The following is a 21,040-nucleotide window of genomic DNA, read 5'->3' on the forward strand; positions in this document are numbered from 1 at the left end:
ACAGGTAACAATGTACAGAAATATGTATAAAATATAAAAAACATGTATAAAATGTGCAGTGAACAAACAAGCTGGTGATGGTAAGATGACCCTTTAAGGATGTTAAAGGAAAGCTGAGAGTTTCAGCACTTCTTAATGGATTTCCTTTTTAATCAAAAACTGAAAATAAGAAAAGAAATAAATAAGAATGTTTTTATATGAGTAATCTAAATATTTAGAAACTGGAAAAAATACAAATATCTTCAGAAACAACTTCAGAGCTCAACTTTTAAGTGAATCCAAAAGAATAAAGTACTACAGTACATGCCTGAGTCTTATATTTTGGCAGCCTAAATGTGCATTTTTAAATATTGAGGAGGAGCAGTGAAGCCTTTTCTGGGATCATCTGTCTTGTGATACTGCCCTCATGTGGAAGCCTTAGGACCTTCCTCTCATAAGTCGGTCACTAAAACCAGACACGCCCAAAGAGCCAGAAATACCTGCACCAGGTAAACACCGACTGGTTGTAACTGAACAATAGAGATCTGTTTGTTTGTTTTTTAAGTGGCTCTTTACACTTATTAACCTTTAATATTTGGTCCTTAATCCTCCTCTTTTATTTTAAAGTCTTTAATCTTTCCAATTGACAATGACAGCTTGTTATTATATTGTAAGTGTATTACAGCAGGTCATTTAAAGTTGCTTGCGTGTCTCCATTAGCTTCCACGCAGAGAGGATAAAGAACAGAAACTCATGCAGCTCGTGTTTTGGATCTACGGTTACAGTTGGAGCAGGGGAAGGATGGAGGGAGGGGGCGTCTGACAGCTGCTGATTCCTCACTGAGGTCCTCTTGTGAAGCTGTCTGCTTCCATCACAACGCCCACTCTCCTAGCTGTCAGACTGGTTCACCAAAAAACTTGCATGTCGTTTGTATGTTGGTTGCGCGCGCGTGTGTGTACTGTTTTTTTTAACAACTTTGTGTAATCCAGTGTGTTGTCATGATGTAGAGGTTTGGGTTCATATACGTCAAAAATGCCTGAAGGTTGAATTCAGGCATTTTGACTCAAATAGCAGTACCTGGATGTGTGTTTGTGAGCTGTCTAGCCCTCAGGTATGTTTCTGTGCAGGAATGTCTGCGTCACGAGGCGTGTGGAGGCAGGAGGCAGTCTCTGCAACTGCGGGAGTGCTGTGCAGAAGCTGTCTTACGCACAGTTAATCACATTTCCATCTCCATTTTACAAAATGGAAATTCCAGCTGACCAGGAACAACCTGATTTATGCCTGTTTTGCTTCTCACTAATATTCCTTCTGAAGCTTTAATATTTCTAATCATTCAGACTGCTTCTGTCTATCAGTATATTTATCAGCTATGATGCAACGAGGTTTGCTTATGCTCTGGGCTCTGCTTCCACACCCTTCGTCTGCCACATTTTGGGGGGTTACACAGCACGATGCCAACAATCTTTGGCATGTTTGGCTGCTTATAAATAGGGCGCTCATTGTCCCACACAGTGCAAGGGAAGTCAGAAGAGGACCCGCGTCTTAATCTAAGAGTCCGGACTGCGTGCGCTATCGCTGCAGTGTTCCTGCTTAAAGGCACAGCGGCAGGGCCTGCTCTTCCTGTCAAGTTTGGACAGGTACTCTACCTGCGGTCCACGCCCTCTTCTGTGCCGCTGCGCGCAAGTGTTCGTGAGCAGGAAGTGGCTGTCAGCGACGCTGCTGCTGTTGTTGTAACGTTTGGAAATGCAGCTGTAAGCTGTATCTGAAAGAGAGGCGGCGATTTTAGATTATCTTTTTAACTTACAAAAACAATCATTTAAAATTATTTTGCTTTTATTTTATTTATTTTTATTATTTTTTTTTGAGGACATGCGGCTCTGCAGGACCTGCGCTCTCCTGGCGCTTCTGTTTCTGGCAGTCTTGGATTCATCAGGTGAGGGGAAAAAACGACCTCATTCAGTATTTTGTGTTGTTTGTTGAATCTACGTGCATCTTCAAAACAAAACACGAAACGTCCTCGTGTCAAAAGCGTGGCTTCTTTTCGCGTTCGTGCGCCAAATGGGTCAAAAACACAGCTGAGAGGAGCGCGCGCTGAGCTGCTGTAAAGATGCACTCAAGCGAAGCTGTGCTTAAAGCTCCGTGTCAATAAATGATAGGATAATAACGAGCATTAAAGGCAGCTCAGACATGACTGAGGCTGGAGCGCGTTTCCACTCATAGCTCCCACTTCCAGACCTCCATTTTCAAAAAGGTTTATGAGGCATTTATGGAGCTTCCTGGAGGCATGAATTCATCACGACTTCATTAATGATTGACCAACAATCTGTTGCTCGTTTTTTTGTTTTTAAATAATCGTTTTATGCTAGATGTAAACTTCCCGGTTTTGTGGGTTGAAATCATCATCAGCAAGTTTAACTTTAAAAAAGGGTTTTTATCATATTTATAAAATGACTTCTAAATAACTTTGGACGGTGTGACGTTCTCAACACACCCACTGTTTACGGTTGCAAGAAGCCCTTTGTGGACTAGTTGTTACAGGTTCAGGTTAAAGAAGGACTTTATTTTGCTTTAGCTTGAGAGAGAGGAAGAGGTAACATTATGCTCACTGCTTTGAGAGTGAGGATTAATTAAATATATTTATTTTGTCGCTTGTTTTGGTTTTAAATCCTAGATTGTATGTTTAGTATTAGGTTTCTTGATATTTTTAGCAGATATGGTCCAGGCAGGGATTATTATGTGATTGCACATGTGAGGGTTTCACCTCATTCAGAGTAGGAGGGTATGTGAGTAAATGTGGAATTTCTTGAATTCCATTCATAGAACTGATGTGAAATAAGGATAAATCAGGAAGTAGGTCAATCCGCATTTCGCAGAGTTTGGTGAAAGTAAATAACAGGCAGAAAATAAAGAAGTTAAGAGAAGAGTTCTGATATTTGCAGAGGATGGGAAGCAGGGCAGTAAGTTTGTAACTGTAGGAATAAGTGTGCTTTGTAATATATGAGGGTGTGTGAACTTCCCTGATTATTTGCATACGTTACAAAATATTCACATGGAGTGTGTTACTTGTACACCTTCCTATTCATACTCTTATCTAATCAACCAGCTAGTCATGTAGCTGCACCTCAGTGTAGGTCATGAGCTGCAGTTAACTTTAAACATCAGAATGGGGAAAACATTTATAATGAGAGAGTATTGTTGGTGCCTAACGAGCTGGTTTGAGTCCATCTGGGCTCACTGATCTCCAGGGGCTTTCAGCACCACAGTCTCCAGATTTTACTCTTTACATGGCTGATGGTAAGGTCACTATTTGGCATCAGCAGCGTGAATCCAGTGACCCAGCCTGCCTTTAGTCACCAGTCCGGGCTGGTGATGTGGGGATGGTGTTTTTGATGCACTTTGATCATTTATGGTATTTTTGCCAACTGTGTTCATACCAGAATGGCTGCTGGTTACAATATTCCAGTAGCTGCTTGCATCATGTTAACACACCAAGTCACCAACAAAAAGTAGCTTCTGAGCACGATCATGAAAGCAGTCATGATGAAGTGGCATCCTCAGTCACCAGATCTAATTCCAGCAGAGTAGAGTAACCTCTGGGATAGACTAGCATGAACGTGCAGGCAAAGAATGTGCCAAAATTATGCAATGTTGACGTCAGGAACGGTAGAAATGGCACAGAAGTATGTGGAAACAGAATGATTAAATAGAAAAGACCACCAAAAACAACACCTGTAACCACATCTGGTTTAAAAGCCTTGCTACTGTGGAGAAAAACTGCTTCTCCCAGAGTTAGAAAAACATTCTCAGGAGAAAACAACGGGAGAGTCACCTCATTATGCTTTTTAAAACTGGTTCACCCTCTCTTTACTCACTAGGTGACTCACGTTTATCGAAATTCAGTTAATTTGCGCTTGTCTGCTACTTCAGTGCATGGGAATAGGTGTGCCTGGAGCTGCTGTGTTTGCTCAGGCATGAACAGAAAAATCAGCTGGACCGTTTAAGGATGTGTTTGTTTCTTTTATATATCATTAAGACCACAAGTATTTGGTCACAGGTATAAAAAATAAACTAATCTGAATCTGACTGTGGCTTTTTAGGTAAAAATACATGCTCTGGTGGACATGAATGTGTACATTTTATGGGATCTTATCTTTCAGGGTGAACCAAAGTGACTAAAGTCTGATATAATTATCCCTGTAGAGCTATGCATTTGTTGATCTTCTCTTAAGATTAGTTTACAGCATATTCACATTATTGGATCTGATTTCCAGAATCCCAGCAGGAGGTCGTTCGACCAGACAAAGGCTTGAATGTGACAGTGTCCACCGAGCAGCCAAAATGTTTTGTGTGTATCGTCAGCAAGGTGAACAGCACACCGCTTCCCTGCCACTCCTCTCTCTCTCTGGTACCTGAAGTTGAGACCACACTGGAGTTTTCCTGCCCCCAGCCTGTCGAGCAGTCTTACACTGTGACGATTGCTCACTCCATCGGTGAGTTTACTCACGTTCAGCTTCGATCAGACCTCGTTTAAAGTGTTTTATCCCTTTGAAGGCAAATGTAGAGTAAGTATTCATTTGGTCTAATCATAGCTTCAAGGATAGATAATTCGTTGATGTAAAAAACCACTGTGCAGGAGCCTCTACTTTCACAGCTTTTTCCTACCCTGACATTTTATTGCATTGAGACTTTCCATTATTATTTTTTATTTTTTAATTTGCTTCTAATTAATCCTCAGAAAACAATTTCTTTTTCCCCAGTCAAGTCAATTGGTGGTTATTTCTATTGTGATAGAAGCTCAAAGCTCGAATGCAATCCACTTAGATATAGCAGTGGCATCTACGGTTTTTCATTTACTAATTTTTCTAAAGACATTTTCAGTGTTATGCAGATTAAGCATAATTAAGGTGTGAGTACCTTTTTTTTTTTTTTTTTTTAACCCATCTGTGCATCTTTTCTTGTCTTCGACTGAAATCCAGAATGCACTGAGAATGCCTGCAGCCCACCAACTCTGCAAACTCAACCATCCATCCTGACTAACTTTGCCAGAATCTTCACCTGGAATCTGAATGCAGCTCAGGACACAGTCGTGCGCCTGAGCATCATCGAAGGAGGGCTGACGGACACATCACAGCCATGCTCAGATGGACATCAGTTCTCTGTGTCCACATCCATAGCCAGCAGCAAGGCCCAGACTCAGTACTGTCGAGGCGGTTCTGTGAAAAGTTTGTATCTGATCAATCCAGCTGTCGTGTCTCTGCAAGTGAAACCAAAGGCTCAGGTGGTCAGTGAGCTGTTTCAGACCTCCGTCACACAACTGAGTAAGAACTGTTTGCTAAATATAGACTCTCTTTTAATTAGAAGCTCCACAGGATTAATGCTGGGTTTAACTGGAGCTGCACCACCTGTTAAGTAACCCAATTATAGCTTAAAACTTTTAAAATGAGTCACCAAAAATCAGTCAGATTTTAAAAAATGATTTAACTGTGTGCATTTGCTCTAAATATTTACTATTTCCTATTTGCATTCAGTCTTTCATAGAAATAGGTTTCTTGCTACTTGCAGATGATTTGTGTGAACAAAGAAGATAAAGCCTGTAATTTGCCATTTGTGGGTCTGAAGATATTAGATTATAGTGGGGTTTAATGGTGCTGGTAGACAGAGCCAAGCTGGCCATTGGTGGCAGCACACTTCATAGTTTTTCCATCCATCACTAAAGGCAAAAGTGAGTAATTTAATTAAAGCTTTAATGGTGGACTCTATTACAAGGACCCTGTGAAGGGATTGGCTAACAGCTGGTGCAACTCAACCCTGGCCTCTGTCTCACTCTGCGTTTCACTCTGTTTAGAAACTGAGGTCATAAGCGTTGATTCCAGCACGACCATGGTCCTCAGCCGGGACCCGAAGGAATCGGTTTGTGAAGTGTGCACCGCTGAAGGCCCCACTCTCACCTGCAGCACGGAAAAGACGCTGAACAATGTTGAGAAACTGTCAGTGGTGTTCAGCTGCCCGAAACCACAAGACGGGTTCAATGTGAAGATAAAAAAGACAATAGGTGAGAGCTGCTGGAGCTGTGACAAATAAATTAATATACTAATAAAGGTTAAAAAATCAAGCCAATCAGTTGCTTTCCAAAAGGTATTGCATGGTGGATCAACATTTGTTCTCTTAATAATTCTATCAATGTTGACAACATCTCCAACACCACTGGCTGAAATCCAGCCCCGAGCCATGACAGAGCCTCCACCGTGTTTTACAGATGGCTGTAGATGCTCACTGTTGTACCGCCCTCATGACCTCCTCCGTACATATTGACAGCGATTTAAACTAAAATTTTCAAATCTGGATTCATCACTCCGTAAGACCTCCAATGATTGTCAATCAAGTGCTTGTGTAATTTGTTATTCCTCAGCCTTTTATCCCTGTATCGCTGCTTTAAGAATGGCTTCTTGATAGCTACTCTTCCACTGAGGCCATTTCTGAACAGTAGACGGATCAACCGGAGAGCCAGATCTCTCAAATCTTGTTTCAGGTCTTGTTTCAGATACTATTCATCCACTGTAGTTTTTTGTTTGTTTGTTTGATTGGGGTTTTTTTAGACCTTCCACTTCCACTTATTTTATCCCAAGTTACCCAGTTTCCTCACATTTCTTTAGAACACACTGTGCAGCATGCTGCCAAGTTTTTGACTAATAGCACTTTAGGAATCAGCTTGTTGCAAAAATACTACTTTTGCGCATTTATCTATAATGTTTTTTCTGCATGTATTTCTACATTTACTTTGGCATCGCTCTCATTGATGGAAAACTTCACATTTCATCCTCCTCAGCCATCACGTGAAATTAAAATATTTCCTAATTTCTTCATCCAGAATGCACCAAGACTTCCTGCAAACCTTCTACAGCAGAAATTGTTCCCGACCAACTTAATGCCTTCAAAAGATCCTTGACGTGGGACATCAGTGTCCCAGAGAGTACTGTATTAACGCTGGACTTTCCTGGTGGTGGTTTGAAGGAGATTTCTGCAGGGGTGACCTGCCCAGATGTCTATCAGTACTCAGTGAGTACAATTAAACGCAGTGGCGAAATTCAAAGTAACAAGTACTGCAAAGGCGGAACAGTGTCTGATCTGAATCTGCTTGGAGCAACGACTGTGACTATTGAAGTGCCCAAAGGAGAAAAACTGGAGTCGGCAGCATTTAATGTCAAAGCAACAGAGAGAGGCAAGTTTGAACACTTTCTAGAACCCGTAGAGGAAGATGTTTTATTCATTTTATATAAAGAAAAAACATCATAGCACATATTTATGGAGACATATCCTTAACAATGGCTGATAAATCCTTTAAAATGGTAATGATTCAATCATGGCCTCTTTATACAGTTGCAGCTAAGGACCTATAACTCAAATGTAGTTACTTTAATCTGTATATATTTGACTTGGACAATGATTAATAGGGAAAGCAAAGCTAAGCTTTGTTTCTTGTCCCCAGCCAAATGTTAAAAAGTTATACTAAAATAAATTATATGCTATACCTGATTAAATTTTGTGTGAAAACAAATAAATAAATAATAAGTAGAATGTTAATTATGTTTTTATGAAAAATCAACTATAAATATATTTATGTCTCCCTTCTTAATTGAACCACAAATAGCATAATATTAGTTTTCTATTTTATTTCGTTAAAGGTCTGCTGAGGCTGTTGGAAATGTTTCGTTTTATAAGAATATTTGACCAGCAGTGTTTTCTTGAACTGATTTGACTTAAAGGTGTTAATGATGTAAAGTTGTGATTAGGAGTTTTCATGCACTCCAACACACTTCTACCAATTCTGCCATGAACAGTGGTCAGATATCCAGACAGATTTGTGCCAGAAGCTTATTGATGGAAACCAAAAGCATCTGGTTTAGGTTAAAGATGAAAGGAGTAATTTAACCAAATATTAGTGGGAGTGTATGTATACATTTGATCTTATAAGTATACTTTTGACCCTGTGTGGATGAGAGAAAATCCAAAATAAATTCAAACTTGTGCACCCAATTCTTCTTTTTTAAAGTAATTAAAGATGTATGTTGTCCAATTATTCCACCCTAGAAAAGGAACTGTTCCAAGAAATCATTAAAACCCCAAATTGCCAGTGCATTTATGCTCATGAGAGCATATAAACTCCTGGTCACAACTATAAACCATCCGTAAATTATTTCATGTCTGTCTAATATGAATATTTCATCAGACTAGTATAGAGCTGAATTCTCTTCAGCTGGATCAGCATCTCACCATCTTGTGCACCTTTTGTTTTTAGCTAGCAGAATGATGTCTGTGGCCTCTGAAATCAAGAAAACCAAAATTATCATCACGAAGGTGAATCAAGAGCTCCACTGCAACGTGTGTCAGATGGCGCCTTACCAGAAATGCTACCCTGAAACCCTAGAACTGTTTGCTCCTTGCAACGTCTCAGTAGAGTTTACCTGCCCTCGACCTCAAGATGTCTTCAGTGTGGAGGTCAACAGAGACATTGGTATGTAGAGTTAAAATATGTGAAGTCAGGTCTTAAGGTCTAATTTGTCTAAGACTGTAAATTTGTGCAATCCATCAGTTTAGCTTTGTTTTCTTTAACATCTCCTATCTAAAAGGACACTTTCTCATGATTGGCCAGCTTGGGGAAGCCTCCATGGGGGTATCATCTAGTTTTCATGAGATGCCTAAGGAGCATTCTGCACCTGTAAATGACCATGTGAACAAAATACATGATGAGCTGATTAGCTTATTAGCTTTTCTGAAACATAGTGCTGGAAACATTCCTAACAGATTTAGTCCCAAAATTGATGTGTCATAGTTGATTTGTGTGATAACATCACACAGTTGCTGCATATTTCTGCATTCGTTTTAACTGAAGCTGGTCATTTTTATCTGACCTCTGGCACCGAAAAGACATTGATACTCACCGTATATTATCTGTTTTTCGATGGTTTTGTGGGAAAATCCCAGCAGATTAGCAGTTTCGAAAATATTCAGACCAGCCTATCTGACACAAAAATAATACCACATTCAAAGCCACTTAAATTACCTTTCCTCCCCATTCTGTTCAGTTTGAACTTCAGCAAGTCGTTTTGATCATCGTTTAGGTCTACTTGCCCAAATTCATTGAGTTGCTGCCATGTGATTGACTTATTAGATATTTGCATTAAAGAGCAGTTGTAGGTGTATCTAATGAAGTGGCCTAGAAATGTACATGACAGAAAGTAAATGCATGTTTAAATTTTTAAAGCGGTCATAAGCTGATTAGACATAATTTACACATGAAGAGGTGCTAAAGCTAACAGTGATTGCAGGTAAAGACAAAGCTGAAGGTTTAAAAAAAATTAATGCAAGTGGACTTTGTTGCAAGAGCTTGGTTCGCATTGGCGGTGTTGTGCCAAAAAGTGATTGCCTGCCAAAAACTGATTTCCAATGTTTCCGTGTATTTTTTATGTGTAATACCTTTATGTATGTTGGTAAATAGACTTCGGTGAACAGCGTTTACAAAGGGGTTATATATAGAATTAAAAGATTATCTGTTTTTTCAAGTATCTTTATAACTCTGTGTTATTGTACTCACATTATAACCAATCCGGTCCTTTTTCCCCACTTACAATATTTTTACAGAACTATTGTAATATTTGCTGCCATTTCTGATGTCTTACTCTTACAAAAGACATTTTTAATGTTAATGAGATTTTTTTTAACTGCATAAATAAAGGTTCTATAAAAGTTGCTGCCAAAAACTGATTGCGGCTTCTACCTTGTTACACGAATGTTGTTTGTGGCTCAATATGACTTTGTGTCATCCATGAGTGATGCATTTGACATATGTTTCATATATTATAGGCCAACAAGTTACTTATAGCAGTTTAAATACGAGCAATCAGTTTTTGGCAAATACCGGAAATCAGTTTTTGGCAGACAATCACTTTTTGGCACAACACCGGCAATAAGTCAGACTCGTTCCCGGTGGGTGATGGGCTCCGCCAGGGCTGCCCTTTGTCTCCGGTTCTGTTCATAATTTTTATGGACAGGATTTCTAGGCGCAGCCAAGTGGCGGAGGGCTTTCGCTTTGGTGGCCTCAGAATCTCATCTCTGATTTTTGCGGATGATGTGGTTCTGTTGGCTTCATCGGGTGAGGGCCTCCAGCTCGCACTGGAACGGTTCGCAGCCGAGTGTGAAGCAGCGGGAATGAGGATCAGCACCTCCAAATCTGAGGCCATGGTTCTCAGCCGGAAAAGGGTGGAGTACCCACTCCGGGTCGGGGATGAGTTCCTGCCCCAAGTGGAGGAGTTCAAGTATCTCGGGGTCTTGTTCGCGAGTGATGGGAGAAGGGAGCCGGAGATCGACAGACGGATTGGGGCTGCAGCTGCAGTGATGCGGACGCTGTACCGGTCCGTCGTGGTGAAGAGGGAGCTGAGTGTAAAAGCGAAGCTCTCAATTTACCGGTCGATCTACGTCCCTACCCTCACCTATGGCCACGAGCTATGGGTAGTGACCGAAAGAACGAGATCGCGGATACAAGCGGCAGAAATGAGCTTCCTCCGAAGGGTGGCTGGCCTCTCCCTTAGAGATAGGGTGAGAAGTTCGGCCATCCAGGAGGGGCTCAGAGTAGAGCAGCTGCTGCTCCGCATCGAAAGAAGCCAGCTGAGGTGGTTCGGGCATCTGACAAGGATGCCCCCTGGGCGCCTCCTGGGTGAGGTGTTCCGGGCATGTCCCACCAGGAGGAGGCCCCGGGGCAGACCCAGGACACGCTGGAGAGATTATATCTCTCGGCTGGCCTGGGAACGCCTTGGTGTTCCCCCGGATAAGCTGGAGGAGGTGGCTGGGGAGAGGGAGGTCTGGGCCTCTTTGCTTAGGCTGCTGCCCCCGCGACCCGGCCTCGGATAAAGCGGATGAAGATGGATGGATGGACTTTGTGCTATGACTGACATATGTCGCATTAGACATTTAAACATTGCTGTGTGCTTATCAGAATAGAACTAGTGTACAATGGAAATGGTAAAGACTGGGAGCGTGTAGTAGAATCAACTTAACCTCCAGAGCCTGAGATACCTGGAGAAAGGTTGGAGAGTGAGGGGGAAAAGCCATTGGAAACTCACCATCTCTTTTGTTTTATCTGTATCTGGACAGACGGCCCGTTCTCTGGTGACCCGGTTCAGGCCGAGTCCTCGGTGCTCCCAGAGTTCAACCGGACCTTCAAGTGGGACTTGAAAACTAATTTCACTCACACATTCCAACTGGACTTCCCAGAACAGGGACTGAGACAGATTTCCAGTGAGGAGACATGCCCGGATGAGCACAAGTACTCTTTTATTATCTATTTACGCGGGCAGGCAAATATTGGTACCTTCTGCAGAGGAGGATCTGTGACCACCATCCAGGTTCGCTACAAGGGCCGCGTGTCTCTAAAGGTGCCGGCGAATGCAAAGATGGATCCTTTTGAATTCAAACTCAGTGGCGGGCCTGAGACAAACAGTGAGTCATTTTATATCTACAAAAAAAACCTCAGACAAGACAGAGCACAATAAATCATTGAGTAGAGAACTTATAATGAAGCACTTTTTAGAAACATTACCATAGTTAATAGTCTCATATTGCCACTTGTAAAATGTTATGTTTTCCATGAAAATCTGGGCTTTTATTTATTAAATGGATTGCTTTTATTTTTTTGTTTATAGATTAATTCATATAGGGCAGCACAGAGTAGACAAAAAAATGCAGCATGGTCTGGGATGAATCCAAAATACTGCTGCAAGGCCTTAAGCATTCAGGTTGCCTGTTCTACCAGGTGAATCACAGGAGTGTCCAAATAACTTGCAAAGCAATGGGGATTTATAACACTGACCTGGTGTTGTATAGAGATTTGTTTTAGTTCAGGTGTCAGTTGCTCGCTGTTTTACTTCACAACCATAAAGAATTGTTTAATCATAAAGAATGCATAACTACAACAGCAAAAATTAATGAAAAGGTTAGAATTAATGTTTTGAGTTTTTGTGTTCTAAAATTTTATGAAATATTATGAAATCTTGATTTTTCTAACTTCAGTGTCCACTGCTTTTTTTTTTTCTTTTTTCTTTTTTTTACTCTTAGTGATCGCGATAGTGGGGGTCAACCTACCACGAGGTGTATCGGACACAACACTCGTGACAGCTAACTTTCCTCGAGACTTCCCTAACAACATGCAGATGCAGTGGAGCTTCACGGTGCCCGGGATGCACAACTACACCGTGCTCTTTGATCACGTCACACCCCCCGAGTGCCTCAACAATGGAGAGGTGACGGTGGAGTATCAGGCAGGGGCCAAGACGGTAACCAAAGCTCTAAAGGATCCTCAGCCAGAGCATCAACAGGGCAACTTCAACATGGTGCTGACAAATTGTCAAACCAACACGACGCTGCCAGGTCTCACGCTGAACTACAGGGTCTCTGTGGTGAGGAGCGGCCGTCCAGGTACAGTGTTAAAACATAAACAGCTGGGACTTGCACACAGTTTTGTTTTTCTAAACATCAAGCTATTTTATGTGTCTATCACACTACTGTCATTTCCTTTAACTATGGTAGATATTGTAATGTAATTATTTATGTTTTTCGATGATTTTATGGAATTTGCATGGGCAAAAATTCCATTTATTTAAACTTAAGTTCATTACATTGTGCAAGTATCATGTTAACACCAAAATATAGATAAAATGGAGACTGTGTAACACTTTTATCAACAACCCATTACAGTGAAGTCATAGTAGAAAGGGTCCGAATCTAAACAGGCATTTTGTTTGCACACTGAATGTTTTCATTGTGAATTTGGGAACAAAATTCTTCAGCAAATCTGCAGCCTGTTCAGGTTTACACAGGTAGTGCAGTGTAGTCCTTCACGATGGTACATTCATATGTGTCATCAACAGATGACATGAGATGAGCGTAAACGAGTCTGGAGACAATGTGGCAAAATGTTACGATGCCTATGAGGATGTGAAGAGAACAAATTTTAGTGTCCATTTGATAGACGCCTCACAGCAAGGAGGTTTTGAATCCGCCGGTCAGCTGAGCACTTTCTGTGTGGTTCTCTCTGGGCACTCCAGCCTCCAAAGGCATGTGTCTTAGGTGAATTAGTGATTCTAAATTGGTGTGAATGCTAGAGTGAATGGTTGTCTCCATGTTACCCATATAGACTGCTACCCTGTCCAAGGTGTAGCCCATATCTGACCTTATGACAGCTCTGATGAGCTCCAACTCCTGCTGTGACCACAGATAAGCCAAAGAAAAATAGATGAAGTATGGTGTCTCTGCTTTGTCATGTCCCACATTATTTTCACATCTAGATGGGGAAAAATTATTTTTTTTCATGTTTTGTTTTTATTTATTTGTATTTATTTTTATTGAATATATTACCTTTATCTTTATCTATATGTATTATTTTTATTTGCATTTTAGTTTTGTGCACCGTGGATCTAACCAAAGACCCGGGAGTGTCCCTGCAGATTGAGAATCTAAATTCTGACTCCTACTGTGAGATCAGCATCAACTCTGAGGTTAAAGAGAAGATAAATGTGACTGCGGGATCAATAGCCAAACTGTCCTTCCTCGACTGCCCAAATGAAGACATACGCCTGACTGCCAAAAAAGTTATTGGTGAGAGTTCTCATTCCTGAAATGTGTTTTCTTATACATGACAGTAGATCTATCTCTGTTTCCTGGGTATAGAAAAGATTAAATCTAAGTTAAATAGTCAATTTAAAGTCTAAAAGGATAGACTGATATTTTGAGAAAAATGTTTATTAGCTTTATTTCTGAGACTTCAAAGAAAAGCTCATCAAGAGTCCTTCTGTTGGTTTAAATAAGAACTTTTGCAACAACAACAAAAAAGTTTACTATTTAAGTTGTGCTTTATTTGGAAACTTAATATCATGGATCTCACTTCATGCTTTTGGATGACAGACTGCAAGAACACAGAGTCGTGCCCGGTGACTACACTTTCTGTGTCCACAATGGAGCCTTGCCTGCCAATGCCCCTCAACAGCTTCACCTGGCACCTCAACATCCCCGAAACCAAAACGTGGGACCTGGTGTCACCAAAAGGAAGTTTGCGGCAGTCCCTGCCCAGCCAGGAGTGTAAAGAGCCTTTTTCTCTGCACTTGGCAGAAGAAGAGGGTAGCAATTTTGTTGGAAATTTCTGCTTTGATGGCGTAATCCAAAAAATCCAAGTGCACGCCAACATCTCCATCACAGCTCCGGGACACCAGTTAAGCAGGATGACGGGGTCTTTCCTCAATATCAGCGTCAGCGAGGAGATCACAGGTAAAATGTCAATATGTATTGTTGGGCTCCTGCCTGGGTTTTTTTTTTTTTCTTTTTTACTAAAAACCCAGGCCCAGACATATTTACTCATTAATTGTATCAGTTATATTATTTAGAAGAAATGCTGATAACTGGTCATTATGATTTTTTTCCCCCGATAATGGCTTCATTTATTTGTTGTCTGACTGTTTTAAAACATTGCATTCGTGCTTGGTAAATATAATAGAAGCCAAATTCAACATTTAAAAGGACTCAAAAGTGAGAATGACCTGAATCATGAGTTAATCTGTAAAAAGTGACTAGTTTTATCATCCAGTATGTTCTGTAGTCTTCTGTTGTTTGAGTTTGGTTAAAGAAGTCATTTTAAAGAATTACCTTAAGATGAAGGAAATTTGAATCAATAATTAGTTAATGAACAAAATAATTTGAGAGACTAAACAACAACATGCTGCAGTACGCGGCTATTGTACTTTAAAATTCCACGCAGAGGCAGTGTTGCACCACAGATGGGTTTTTATTTATTTATTTTCATTTATAAAACACCCAGGATTTAGACTTGATATGAATTCCTTCCCTCTTTCAGAGACCATTATTTACACGGTCAGTCCTGACACGATGTCTCCAACACTGCTGGCGACCCCCAACTGGCCTCAGGGTATGAAATCTTACCGCACCCTAAGCTGGATCGTCACGCTGCCCAACCAGTACAAAGCACAGCTCAATTTTAACGTCACACAGCCTCAATGTAAAGAGGGACACACAGGAATCGATGTGAGGACGATAGAGAACAGAGAGCTAAAACTAAGTATTTCAGAAAATGATCCGCTGGTGGTGGAACAGTTGGTGGGTGAAAGTTTCTATCTCAACATGTCCAACTGTGAACCAGAGACTCGTCAATTTAGTGCACTGACCACAATCAATCTGCAGAGGAAGCAGAGTAAGCAGTTATCACTGTTGCACATTCACATACACAAAACATCTTAGGGGCATAAATCTAATCAGTGTTTGCTTTGTTCCTCCACAGATTTCTTACCCATCGTCCTTGGGATATCAGGAGCTATTTTGTTTTTGCTTCTAGTGCTAGCTGTTGTATGCATTGTCACAAAGTGAGTACACCTGCAGCAAAACACTGGTAGCCTAAAAAATGCCTGAGACTAGGCTGTGTTAGTTAGAAAGAAATCTCTGTCTGTGTGTCTGGTTTTTTGTTTGTTTGTTTGTTTGTTTGTTTCTTTGGCTGCAAACTCCTTCTAGACCATCAGGAGTTGAGCAGCCAAACTTAGCATACAGGTACATCTTCGGCCGCTGAAGGTTCTTATCTACATCAGATTTTACACAGTTATCATGTTGCCTAGAAACCACCTTGCAAAATGGCTAAAAGTACTACTTTTTTTTTGCAATTATGCAAAAAACACATCATAAAAGCATTATATCACTTTTACTTCATAACAGTAACATGTCACTTAAATCCACAAAAGCTGAATTATGCATGGCCATCCTGTTGCCTGGCAACCACCAAGCAATTGTCTAAAATGACCCTTTTTTTTTTCTTTTTTTTTTTTACATAAACCACATCCACTACCCCAATTTTTTTGTTCTACTTTTTCTCATTGTGATTACATTTATCAGTAACGATGTGCTTAATCTCAGAGTAGATACTGAGCCATACTTAAAATTACCTAGTTTTTCATCCTTTTTTATCTACTTTATATTTTCTTTATATATTTTTTAAAGTTGTTTTTGCCCAAATTGGAACACAAACCATTTTTAATACCAACTTTTATTTTTGCAGTCATGACATATTAGTGTAAAATAAATATGAACAATGTAGCTGCTGTAAGATAAACCATTGATTTGCTGTTTCTGCTGATATATACACACAGTTAAGTCCAAAGTATATGGACACATTTTATAATTTTGCCTCTGTGCAAAACCAGTGAATTTAAGTTTAAACAAACAAACAAAAAAATTTACAGACATTTTTATGCATAGTCTCTCATAGTGGCATTATTAGACCATAAACCTTTGGTTTGTCTTCATCTTTTCAAACAGGAAAAAGAAAAATCAAAAAAGGAACAGGGGATCGTCCATATACATGCCCAAAGGGAATATCTTCCGGCCATCTGACATGCACTTCACCAAAACCAGATCTGAAAATGAATCTCACGTCTATGACTCCATAGATGAAACGATGGTCTATGGCCATCTGCTGAGTAACTCCAGCCACGGCGAGGCGTTTCCAGACCAGTATAACGGCATTCAGACAGACACCTACCGCACTTTCACAGGCCCCGCTGATGGAGCGCTGCCTGTCATTAAAGAACCAGATCCACAGCCCGGGGACAAAATGTTTATGGATCCCTCTGAGACTTTCATACCATCCTGTCCACGTACTCCCATCAACCGACAGGACAGCCTCGGCTTCCAGGACCGCAGGATGATTGACAATGAGCTATACACATTCAAGACCACAGGGGACATAAACACCATCCGACTCTCTGCTGCTGATATGGAGCCCATACCGGATGACTATTTGTAGTGTGTCAGGACCACAGCCATCCAATGAACTGCTATTACAAAATCCTCCTTACAGCACCAAGTATCTGCCAAGGGGTACTCATGCACGTGTCTGTGCTGTGACTATACTCAGGGAGTCTGAGCTTATATGTCTAAGCGGTATTTGGTAGAACTCAGTCTGCTCTAGAGATCCAAGAGTGAAAGCAGTGAGCCCTGTTTTTAAAAGTCTGGAAAATAACATCCCTGGGATACAAAGAGTGCATGTACAAAAGCTTTTCCTTTATGCTTGTGCAACGTTTCATAACATTGTGGTCTCACTAATGGCTCAGACATAAGGAACACATCTGGCTCGACCCATCGCAGCTCTAGACAAATGCAGTTAGTAGAGAAAAGCAAAAAGTGTACTTACTGCAGTGTTGAGGCAGCCATGAACCTCAGTGTGAAAGCACACGATTGGCTCATGTAGTTCCAACATGAGCTGTTGATTGGTTCTTTTTTTTTTTTAGCTGCTTTATGTAATTGTCCCATAGCTTTTTATTAAGGATCCTTGATCCCAGAGATATGGCTCACAATCTTTTCATCTTACTCCCAGACAGAAAAAGCAGCAACTACTATTTCTTGAATGTTTGTTTTTTTGTTTTTGTTTTTTAAACTTGTTTAAAGTATGGAAAATGGAAAATTATCCGTTATTGTTGTTTGTAAATGTTTTTTATCTTGTTGACTAGTATTTTTTTATTTTATTTTTTTAAGATTTGCCTTTTCTTAGCCTGTACATACCAGAATTGTTTTGTTTTTGTTTTGACTTGCAATAAATTGTCAGTGTATGATGGGGAAGCGGTGTAGCCTTACGTGACCTTACGGCCATCATTACCTCATCTGAAGTGATGTTTCATTTTCCCTCTTGTGCTTAAACATGGGCTTCTTTGCATGCTGGACACTAAAAAAAGCTGTTTCAGCGCAGGAACTCCAACTATAAAAACAGTGTGAGGAGAAGGAGGGTGTGGAAGAACCGCTGAAGATTCGCAGCTACTGTTTACCAAGGAGCATAGTGGAAATAACAAATGCAGAGGCCAGGTTTATGTGACATTTCTAAACTGCAGACGATTTTTAAATAAAGTCTGCACGTCTTCTGACTTGCAAGTTTTGTAGAATTAATCTTCAAATTTTTTTTGTGGAAAGCAAATTTCTGAAAAACAGGAAAAAGCAAAACAGGGATAGACATTGTAGTTTATTGATGGTAATTTTACAGGTCGCAGGCTACAAGACTAGCAAACTGGAACGAGTGAAGACTGAGTTATTATAAAAATAAAAAAGTTATATCAGTCATAATTATGGCTTTTTTAAAGTCCTATTTAAAAAGAAGTTTAAAACAGTGGTTCTCAGCCAGTGAGTCACAGAACTGCTGTTGATCGGTGTGAGGACAACAGAGAGTTACACGCAGTTTTTAATTTGTGGATGGTGCCAGCACCCAAACACTATTTTTAATCACATGAACATTGTTATTTCAACTTATGTTTTTCTAAAATGATATGCAGTTTTCTTTGCCATTTCTTTGTACAGCCACACAATCTCTCGCTTACTCCAAACTGGACTGTGGTCTTCTTCTTGTTTTTATTCCAAACACCAGGAACGCTGCAAAATTACATACCAGCAGCATCACATTTGTCTAAAATAACATCTTCTTATGCAACTGATTGTGACTTCTACATCAGACTTTGGTTCTGATGCAAAGCCAGTTGGGAACCACTGGCTTGAACCCCTTTTAGGATAGCAAAAAAAAGCAGCATTGCAGTGAGAGTAAACACACACACACAAAGCAGCTATAACCAAGCAAACGCAGAGTCACTGGTGAGATAAATGTGGTCAAACGATGTTGAACTGGCACACGGATGGCTTCTCGTCGCGGCAGTTCTCGTCAAACCACTTCCCCTGGGAGGCTGCAGAGAGCACAGCGCAGTTCTGGGACATGCTCCCGTCTGGCTGGGGGGACCTAAAGTTGGACGTGTCCCAGTTTTTGTAGGTGATGCTGCTGCTGGTCTGGTCGATCCAGGTGCCCTCAGTTACCATATCGTTGATGCCCAGCCACGCCTGCTCATCTGGGCCGATGCTTTGGCGGACGTAGTCTCTGAGCTCATCGTTCTCATCCTTGGATGTAGGTGTGCCAAGGACACCGCCCAGGGCGTTGCAGTCTTCGCTGGCGGTGTGATAACGTTTCCTCACAGGGTCACTCAAGAAACACTTGCCATTGATCTTTTTGCCTTTTAAACAGACTGCAGAGGGGAGAAAAAAAGGAACTGATGGTTAAATAAGAACAGTAAAATGCTTTTTTTTTTTTTTAATGTTTCTTGTTTTTGTGAGGACTTTTTTTGATAATGATATGCAGGAAAAATTTAGCTTTGTTATCATGGCGAACACAACTTTAAAAAAAGAATGTATGTGTTTGTTTTCCAGAAACAATATGATTTTCTGTTCAGAACAGTGGGGCAAACGTGTTTTCCAGATTAAAATATGGCATTTTAAAGACTCCACATGTATCTAATCTGCACTTATGTTTAACTGAAGCATGCTTCAGGATATTGGATCCAACTTAAATACATATTTTGTTCTCTCAACTGTAATCCATATCAGACAGAAGTGAGACTAAGAAGTGCGTCTGTCTCCACTCTGCTGGTGTGATATTAAAGGCATATTCACCTTCAATCACCAGTGACTAGGATCAGCCCAAGCACAGTTTATGAAGGAGGACACGTCAACAAGTGTTATATAGATAAACGGGCTAAAATGGATAAAATAAGTTGATGTTGCATGAATAACTGTGAGAAATTGTGTTGAATAATCTAAATGGGTAGAGTGAGTGAAAGTGTGTACTGGAAATTCTTACTCTGACTTGACTGAAAACATATAAGATGCATGCACACTAAAAAAATCAAACAATGATTAAAAACAAGAATTCTGATATTTTGTGTCTTATTAATAATATGTGACAGCTAGTTTATAGTGCATGCATATTTTTTAAATAAAATATCAAATGTCTTAAGGTAGATTTAACAACTGGCCCCAAAGCAAGGTAAGCAAGGACTGTTATACACTGTTAACTTGCATACACTCGTACACTTAAGGGTTTTATCACATGACGGTGCAGGTAGTGCCTTCTCTTGATGACTGTTTTAACTATGAACTGTTTTAAACACCAGGTTTACCTCTTTGCAGAGCCTGCTGCTCCTTCAGTAGGTTGAGCTCCTGGACGATGTCATCGATCTGTTTCTGTAATTGCACAATAGCAGCATCCTTTGTTGTATCTGATTCCAGACATACAAGAAATTTTTTTAGAAAAGGTTAATTGTGCAAACTCAGTGATCAAACAGCTTTAGAGTGTTTTAAGTAAGAGGAGACTCTTAAGACTCTCTACCTTTTTTCATGGGCTTCTTCTTTGTTGGAATCTGCTGAAGCGAGGAGCTTACGAGCAGCAGCACTCCTAGGAGCAAACACACTCCTTTGAACTCCATGGTTAGACCTGTCGAATGAGGCTGAATCAACGTGGACGCTTGCAATTTATCCATCTCCCTCCCTCTCTCTTTCTATTTGTCCCTCTCACACACTCCCTCTCATCCCCCAGAAGATGGAAAAATTATGTAGTCTGAAAGTGCTGTTTGTAGGAATAACAGTCCAACCTCAGAAGCCTTTAAGGATGGCGTGTGTGCGTTTCTTTTGGCTCCAGACTCTTCACGTGGAGGTTGAGGGCTAACCAGAGCCAGGCCTGGAAAGCAGGTGTAGACCTGCAGACTGAGGCCAGACAGTGTGAAGCAGCTATTACATAAGCCCTCTGCAGCTTTCATGAAGGTGTATAAAAAAGACAAACAAAGAGCGACTCTTCTGTTGCATAAGACCCTGCATAACTCAGCTGTAGTTTTACTGGCTCAAATTATTATAGTTTCATCCACAGCATATGGCTAAAATTTGACCTGTAAGTTTTATTACTGCAGATGTTTTTGACAGCAGTGAAGGTGCATTATGATCCTTTAGTAGATGAGATGCAGGATATTTTCTTTTTTTTAGTTTCAGACTTCGCACTGAAAGATTTAGGCAATGGCTCAAACTTTGCCCAAATGTCAGACGGATCCAAAGCAAGAGCTTGTTTTGGATCAGTCTGTTGCCTGCCTGTGCACACACCCTCACCCTGTCTGAGGACAAAGAGGAAATCATCCAGAGTCACATCTGGTCCTTCTGTAAGATT

General features: G+C 40.6%; 2 protein-coding genes across 2 annotated transcripts; one reads left to right on the forward strand and one right to left on the reverse strand.

Moving 5' to 3' along the window:
• The first annotated feature begins 1,747 nt into the window (after positions 1 to 1,747).
• Positions 1,748 to 19,731, forward strand: cdcp1b (CUB domain containing protein 1b). Its single transcript, XM_086279705.1, has 13 exons — positions 1,748 to 1,912; positions 4,251 to 4,469; positions 4,956 to 5,297; positions 5,825 to 6,031; positions 6,848 to 7,198; positions 8,276 to 8,491; positions 11,128 to 11,472; positions 12,088 to 12,447; positions 13,429 to 13,626; positions 13,933 to 14,292; positions 14,876 to 15,229; positions 15,317 to 15,398; positions 16,342 to 19,731. The coding sequence occupies exons 1-13, from the start codon at positions 1,849 to 1,851 to the stop codon at positions 16,826 to 16,828; spliced, it is 3,585 nt and encodes a 1,194-aa protein (XP_086135831.1). The 5' UTR covers positions 1,748 to 1,848; the 3' UTR covers positions 16,829 to 19,731.
• Positions 18,022 to 20,514, reverse strand: LOC147303662 (tetranectin-like). Its single transcript, XM_086279704.1, has 3 exons — positions 20,216 to 20,514; positions 20,007 to 20,105; positions 18,022 to 19,076 (listed from the first exon to the last, which is right to left on the reverse strand). Exons 1-3 carry the CDS (start codon positions 20,364 to 20,366, stop codon positions 18,670 to 18,672), a joined length of 657 nt encoding a protein of 218 aa, XP_086135830.1. The 5' UTR covers positions 20,367 to 20,514; the 3' UTR covers positions 18,022 to 18,669.
• Between the last annotated feature and the right edge of the window lie 526 nt (positions 20,515 to 21,040).

The sequence above is a fragment of the Aulonocara sp. 'chitande type north' Nkhata Bay genome, linkage group LG22 (genome assembly GCF_057382095.1).
Source record: "Aulonocara sp. 'chitande type north' Nkhata Bay isolate Kocher_YH1m ecotype deep benthic linkage group LG22, A_spYH_male_GT1.1, whole genome shotgun sequence".
NCBI classification, from domain to species: Eukaryota; Metazoa; Chordata; class Actinopteri; order Cichliformes; family Cichlidae; genus Aulonocara; species Aulonocara sp. 'chitande type north' Nkhata Bay.

Coding starts and splice junctions, on each gene's coding strand:
- cdcp1b (XM_086279705.1), top strand. CDS start 1,849: ATGCGGCTCTGCAGGACCTGCGCTCTCCTGGCGCTTCTGTTTCTGGCA. Junction 12,448..13,428: donor GGTGAGGAGCGGCCGTCCAG/GTACAGTGTTAA, acceptor TTTGCATTTTAG/TTTTGTGCACCGTGGATCTA. Junction 15,399..16,341: donor GTTGTATGCATTGTCACAAA/GTGAGTACACCT, acceptor CTTTTCAAACAG/GAAAAAGAAAAATCAAAAAA.
- LOC147303662 (XM_086279704.1), bottom strand. CDS start 20,366: ATGGATAAATTGCAAGCGTCCACGTTGATTCAGCCTCATTCGACAGGT. Junction 20,106..20,215: donor GAAGAAGCCCATGAAAAAAG/GTAGAGAGTCTT, acceptor GTCTGGAATCAG/ATACAACAAAGGATGCTGCT. Junction 19,077..20,006: donor GCAGCAGGCTCTGCAAAGAG/GTAAACCTGGTG, acceptor TCCCCTCTGCAG/TCTGTTTAAAAGGCAAAAAG.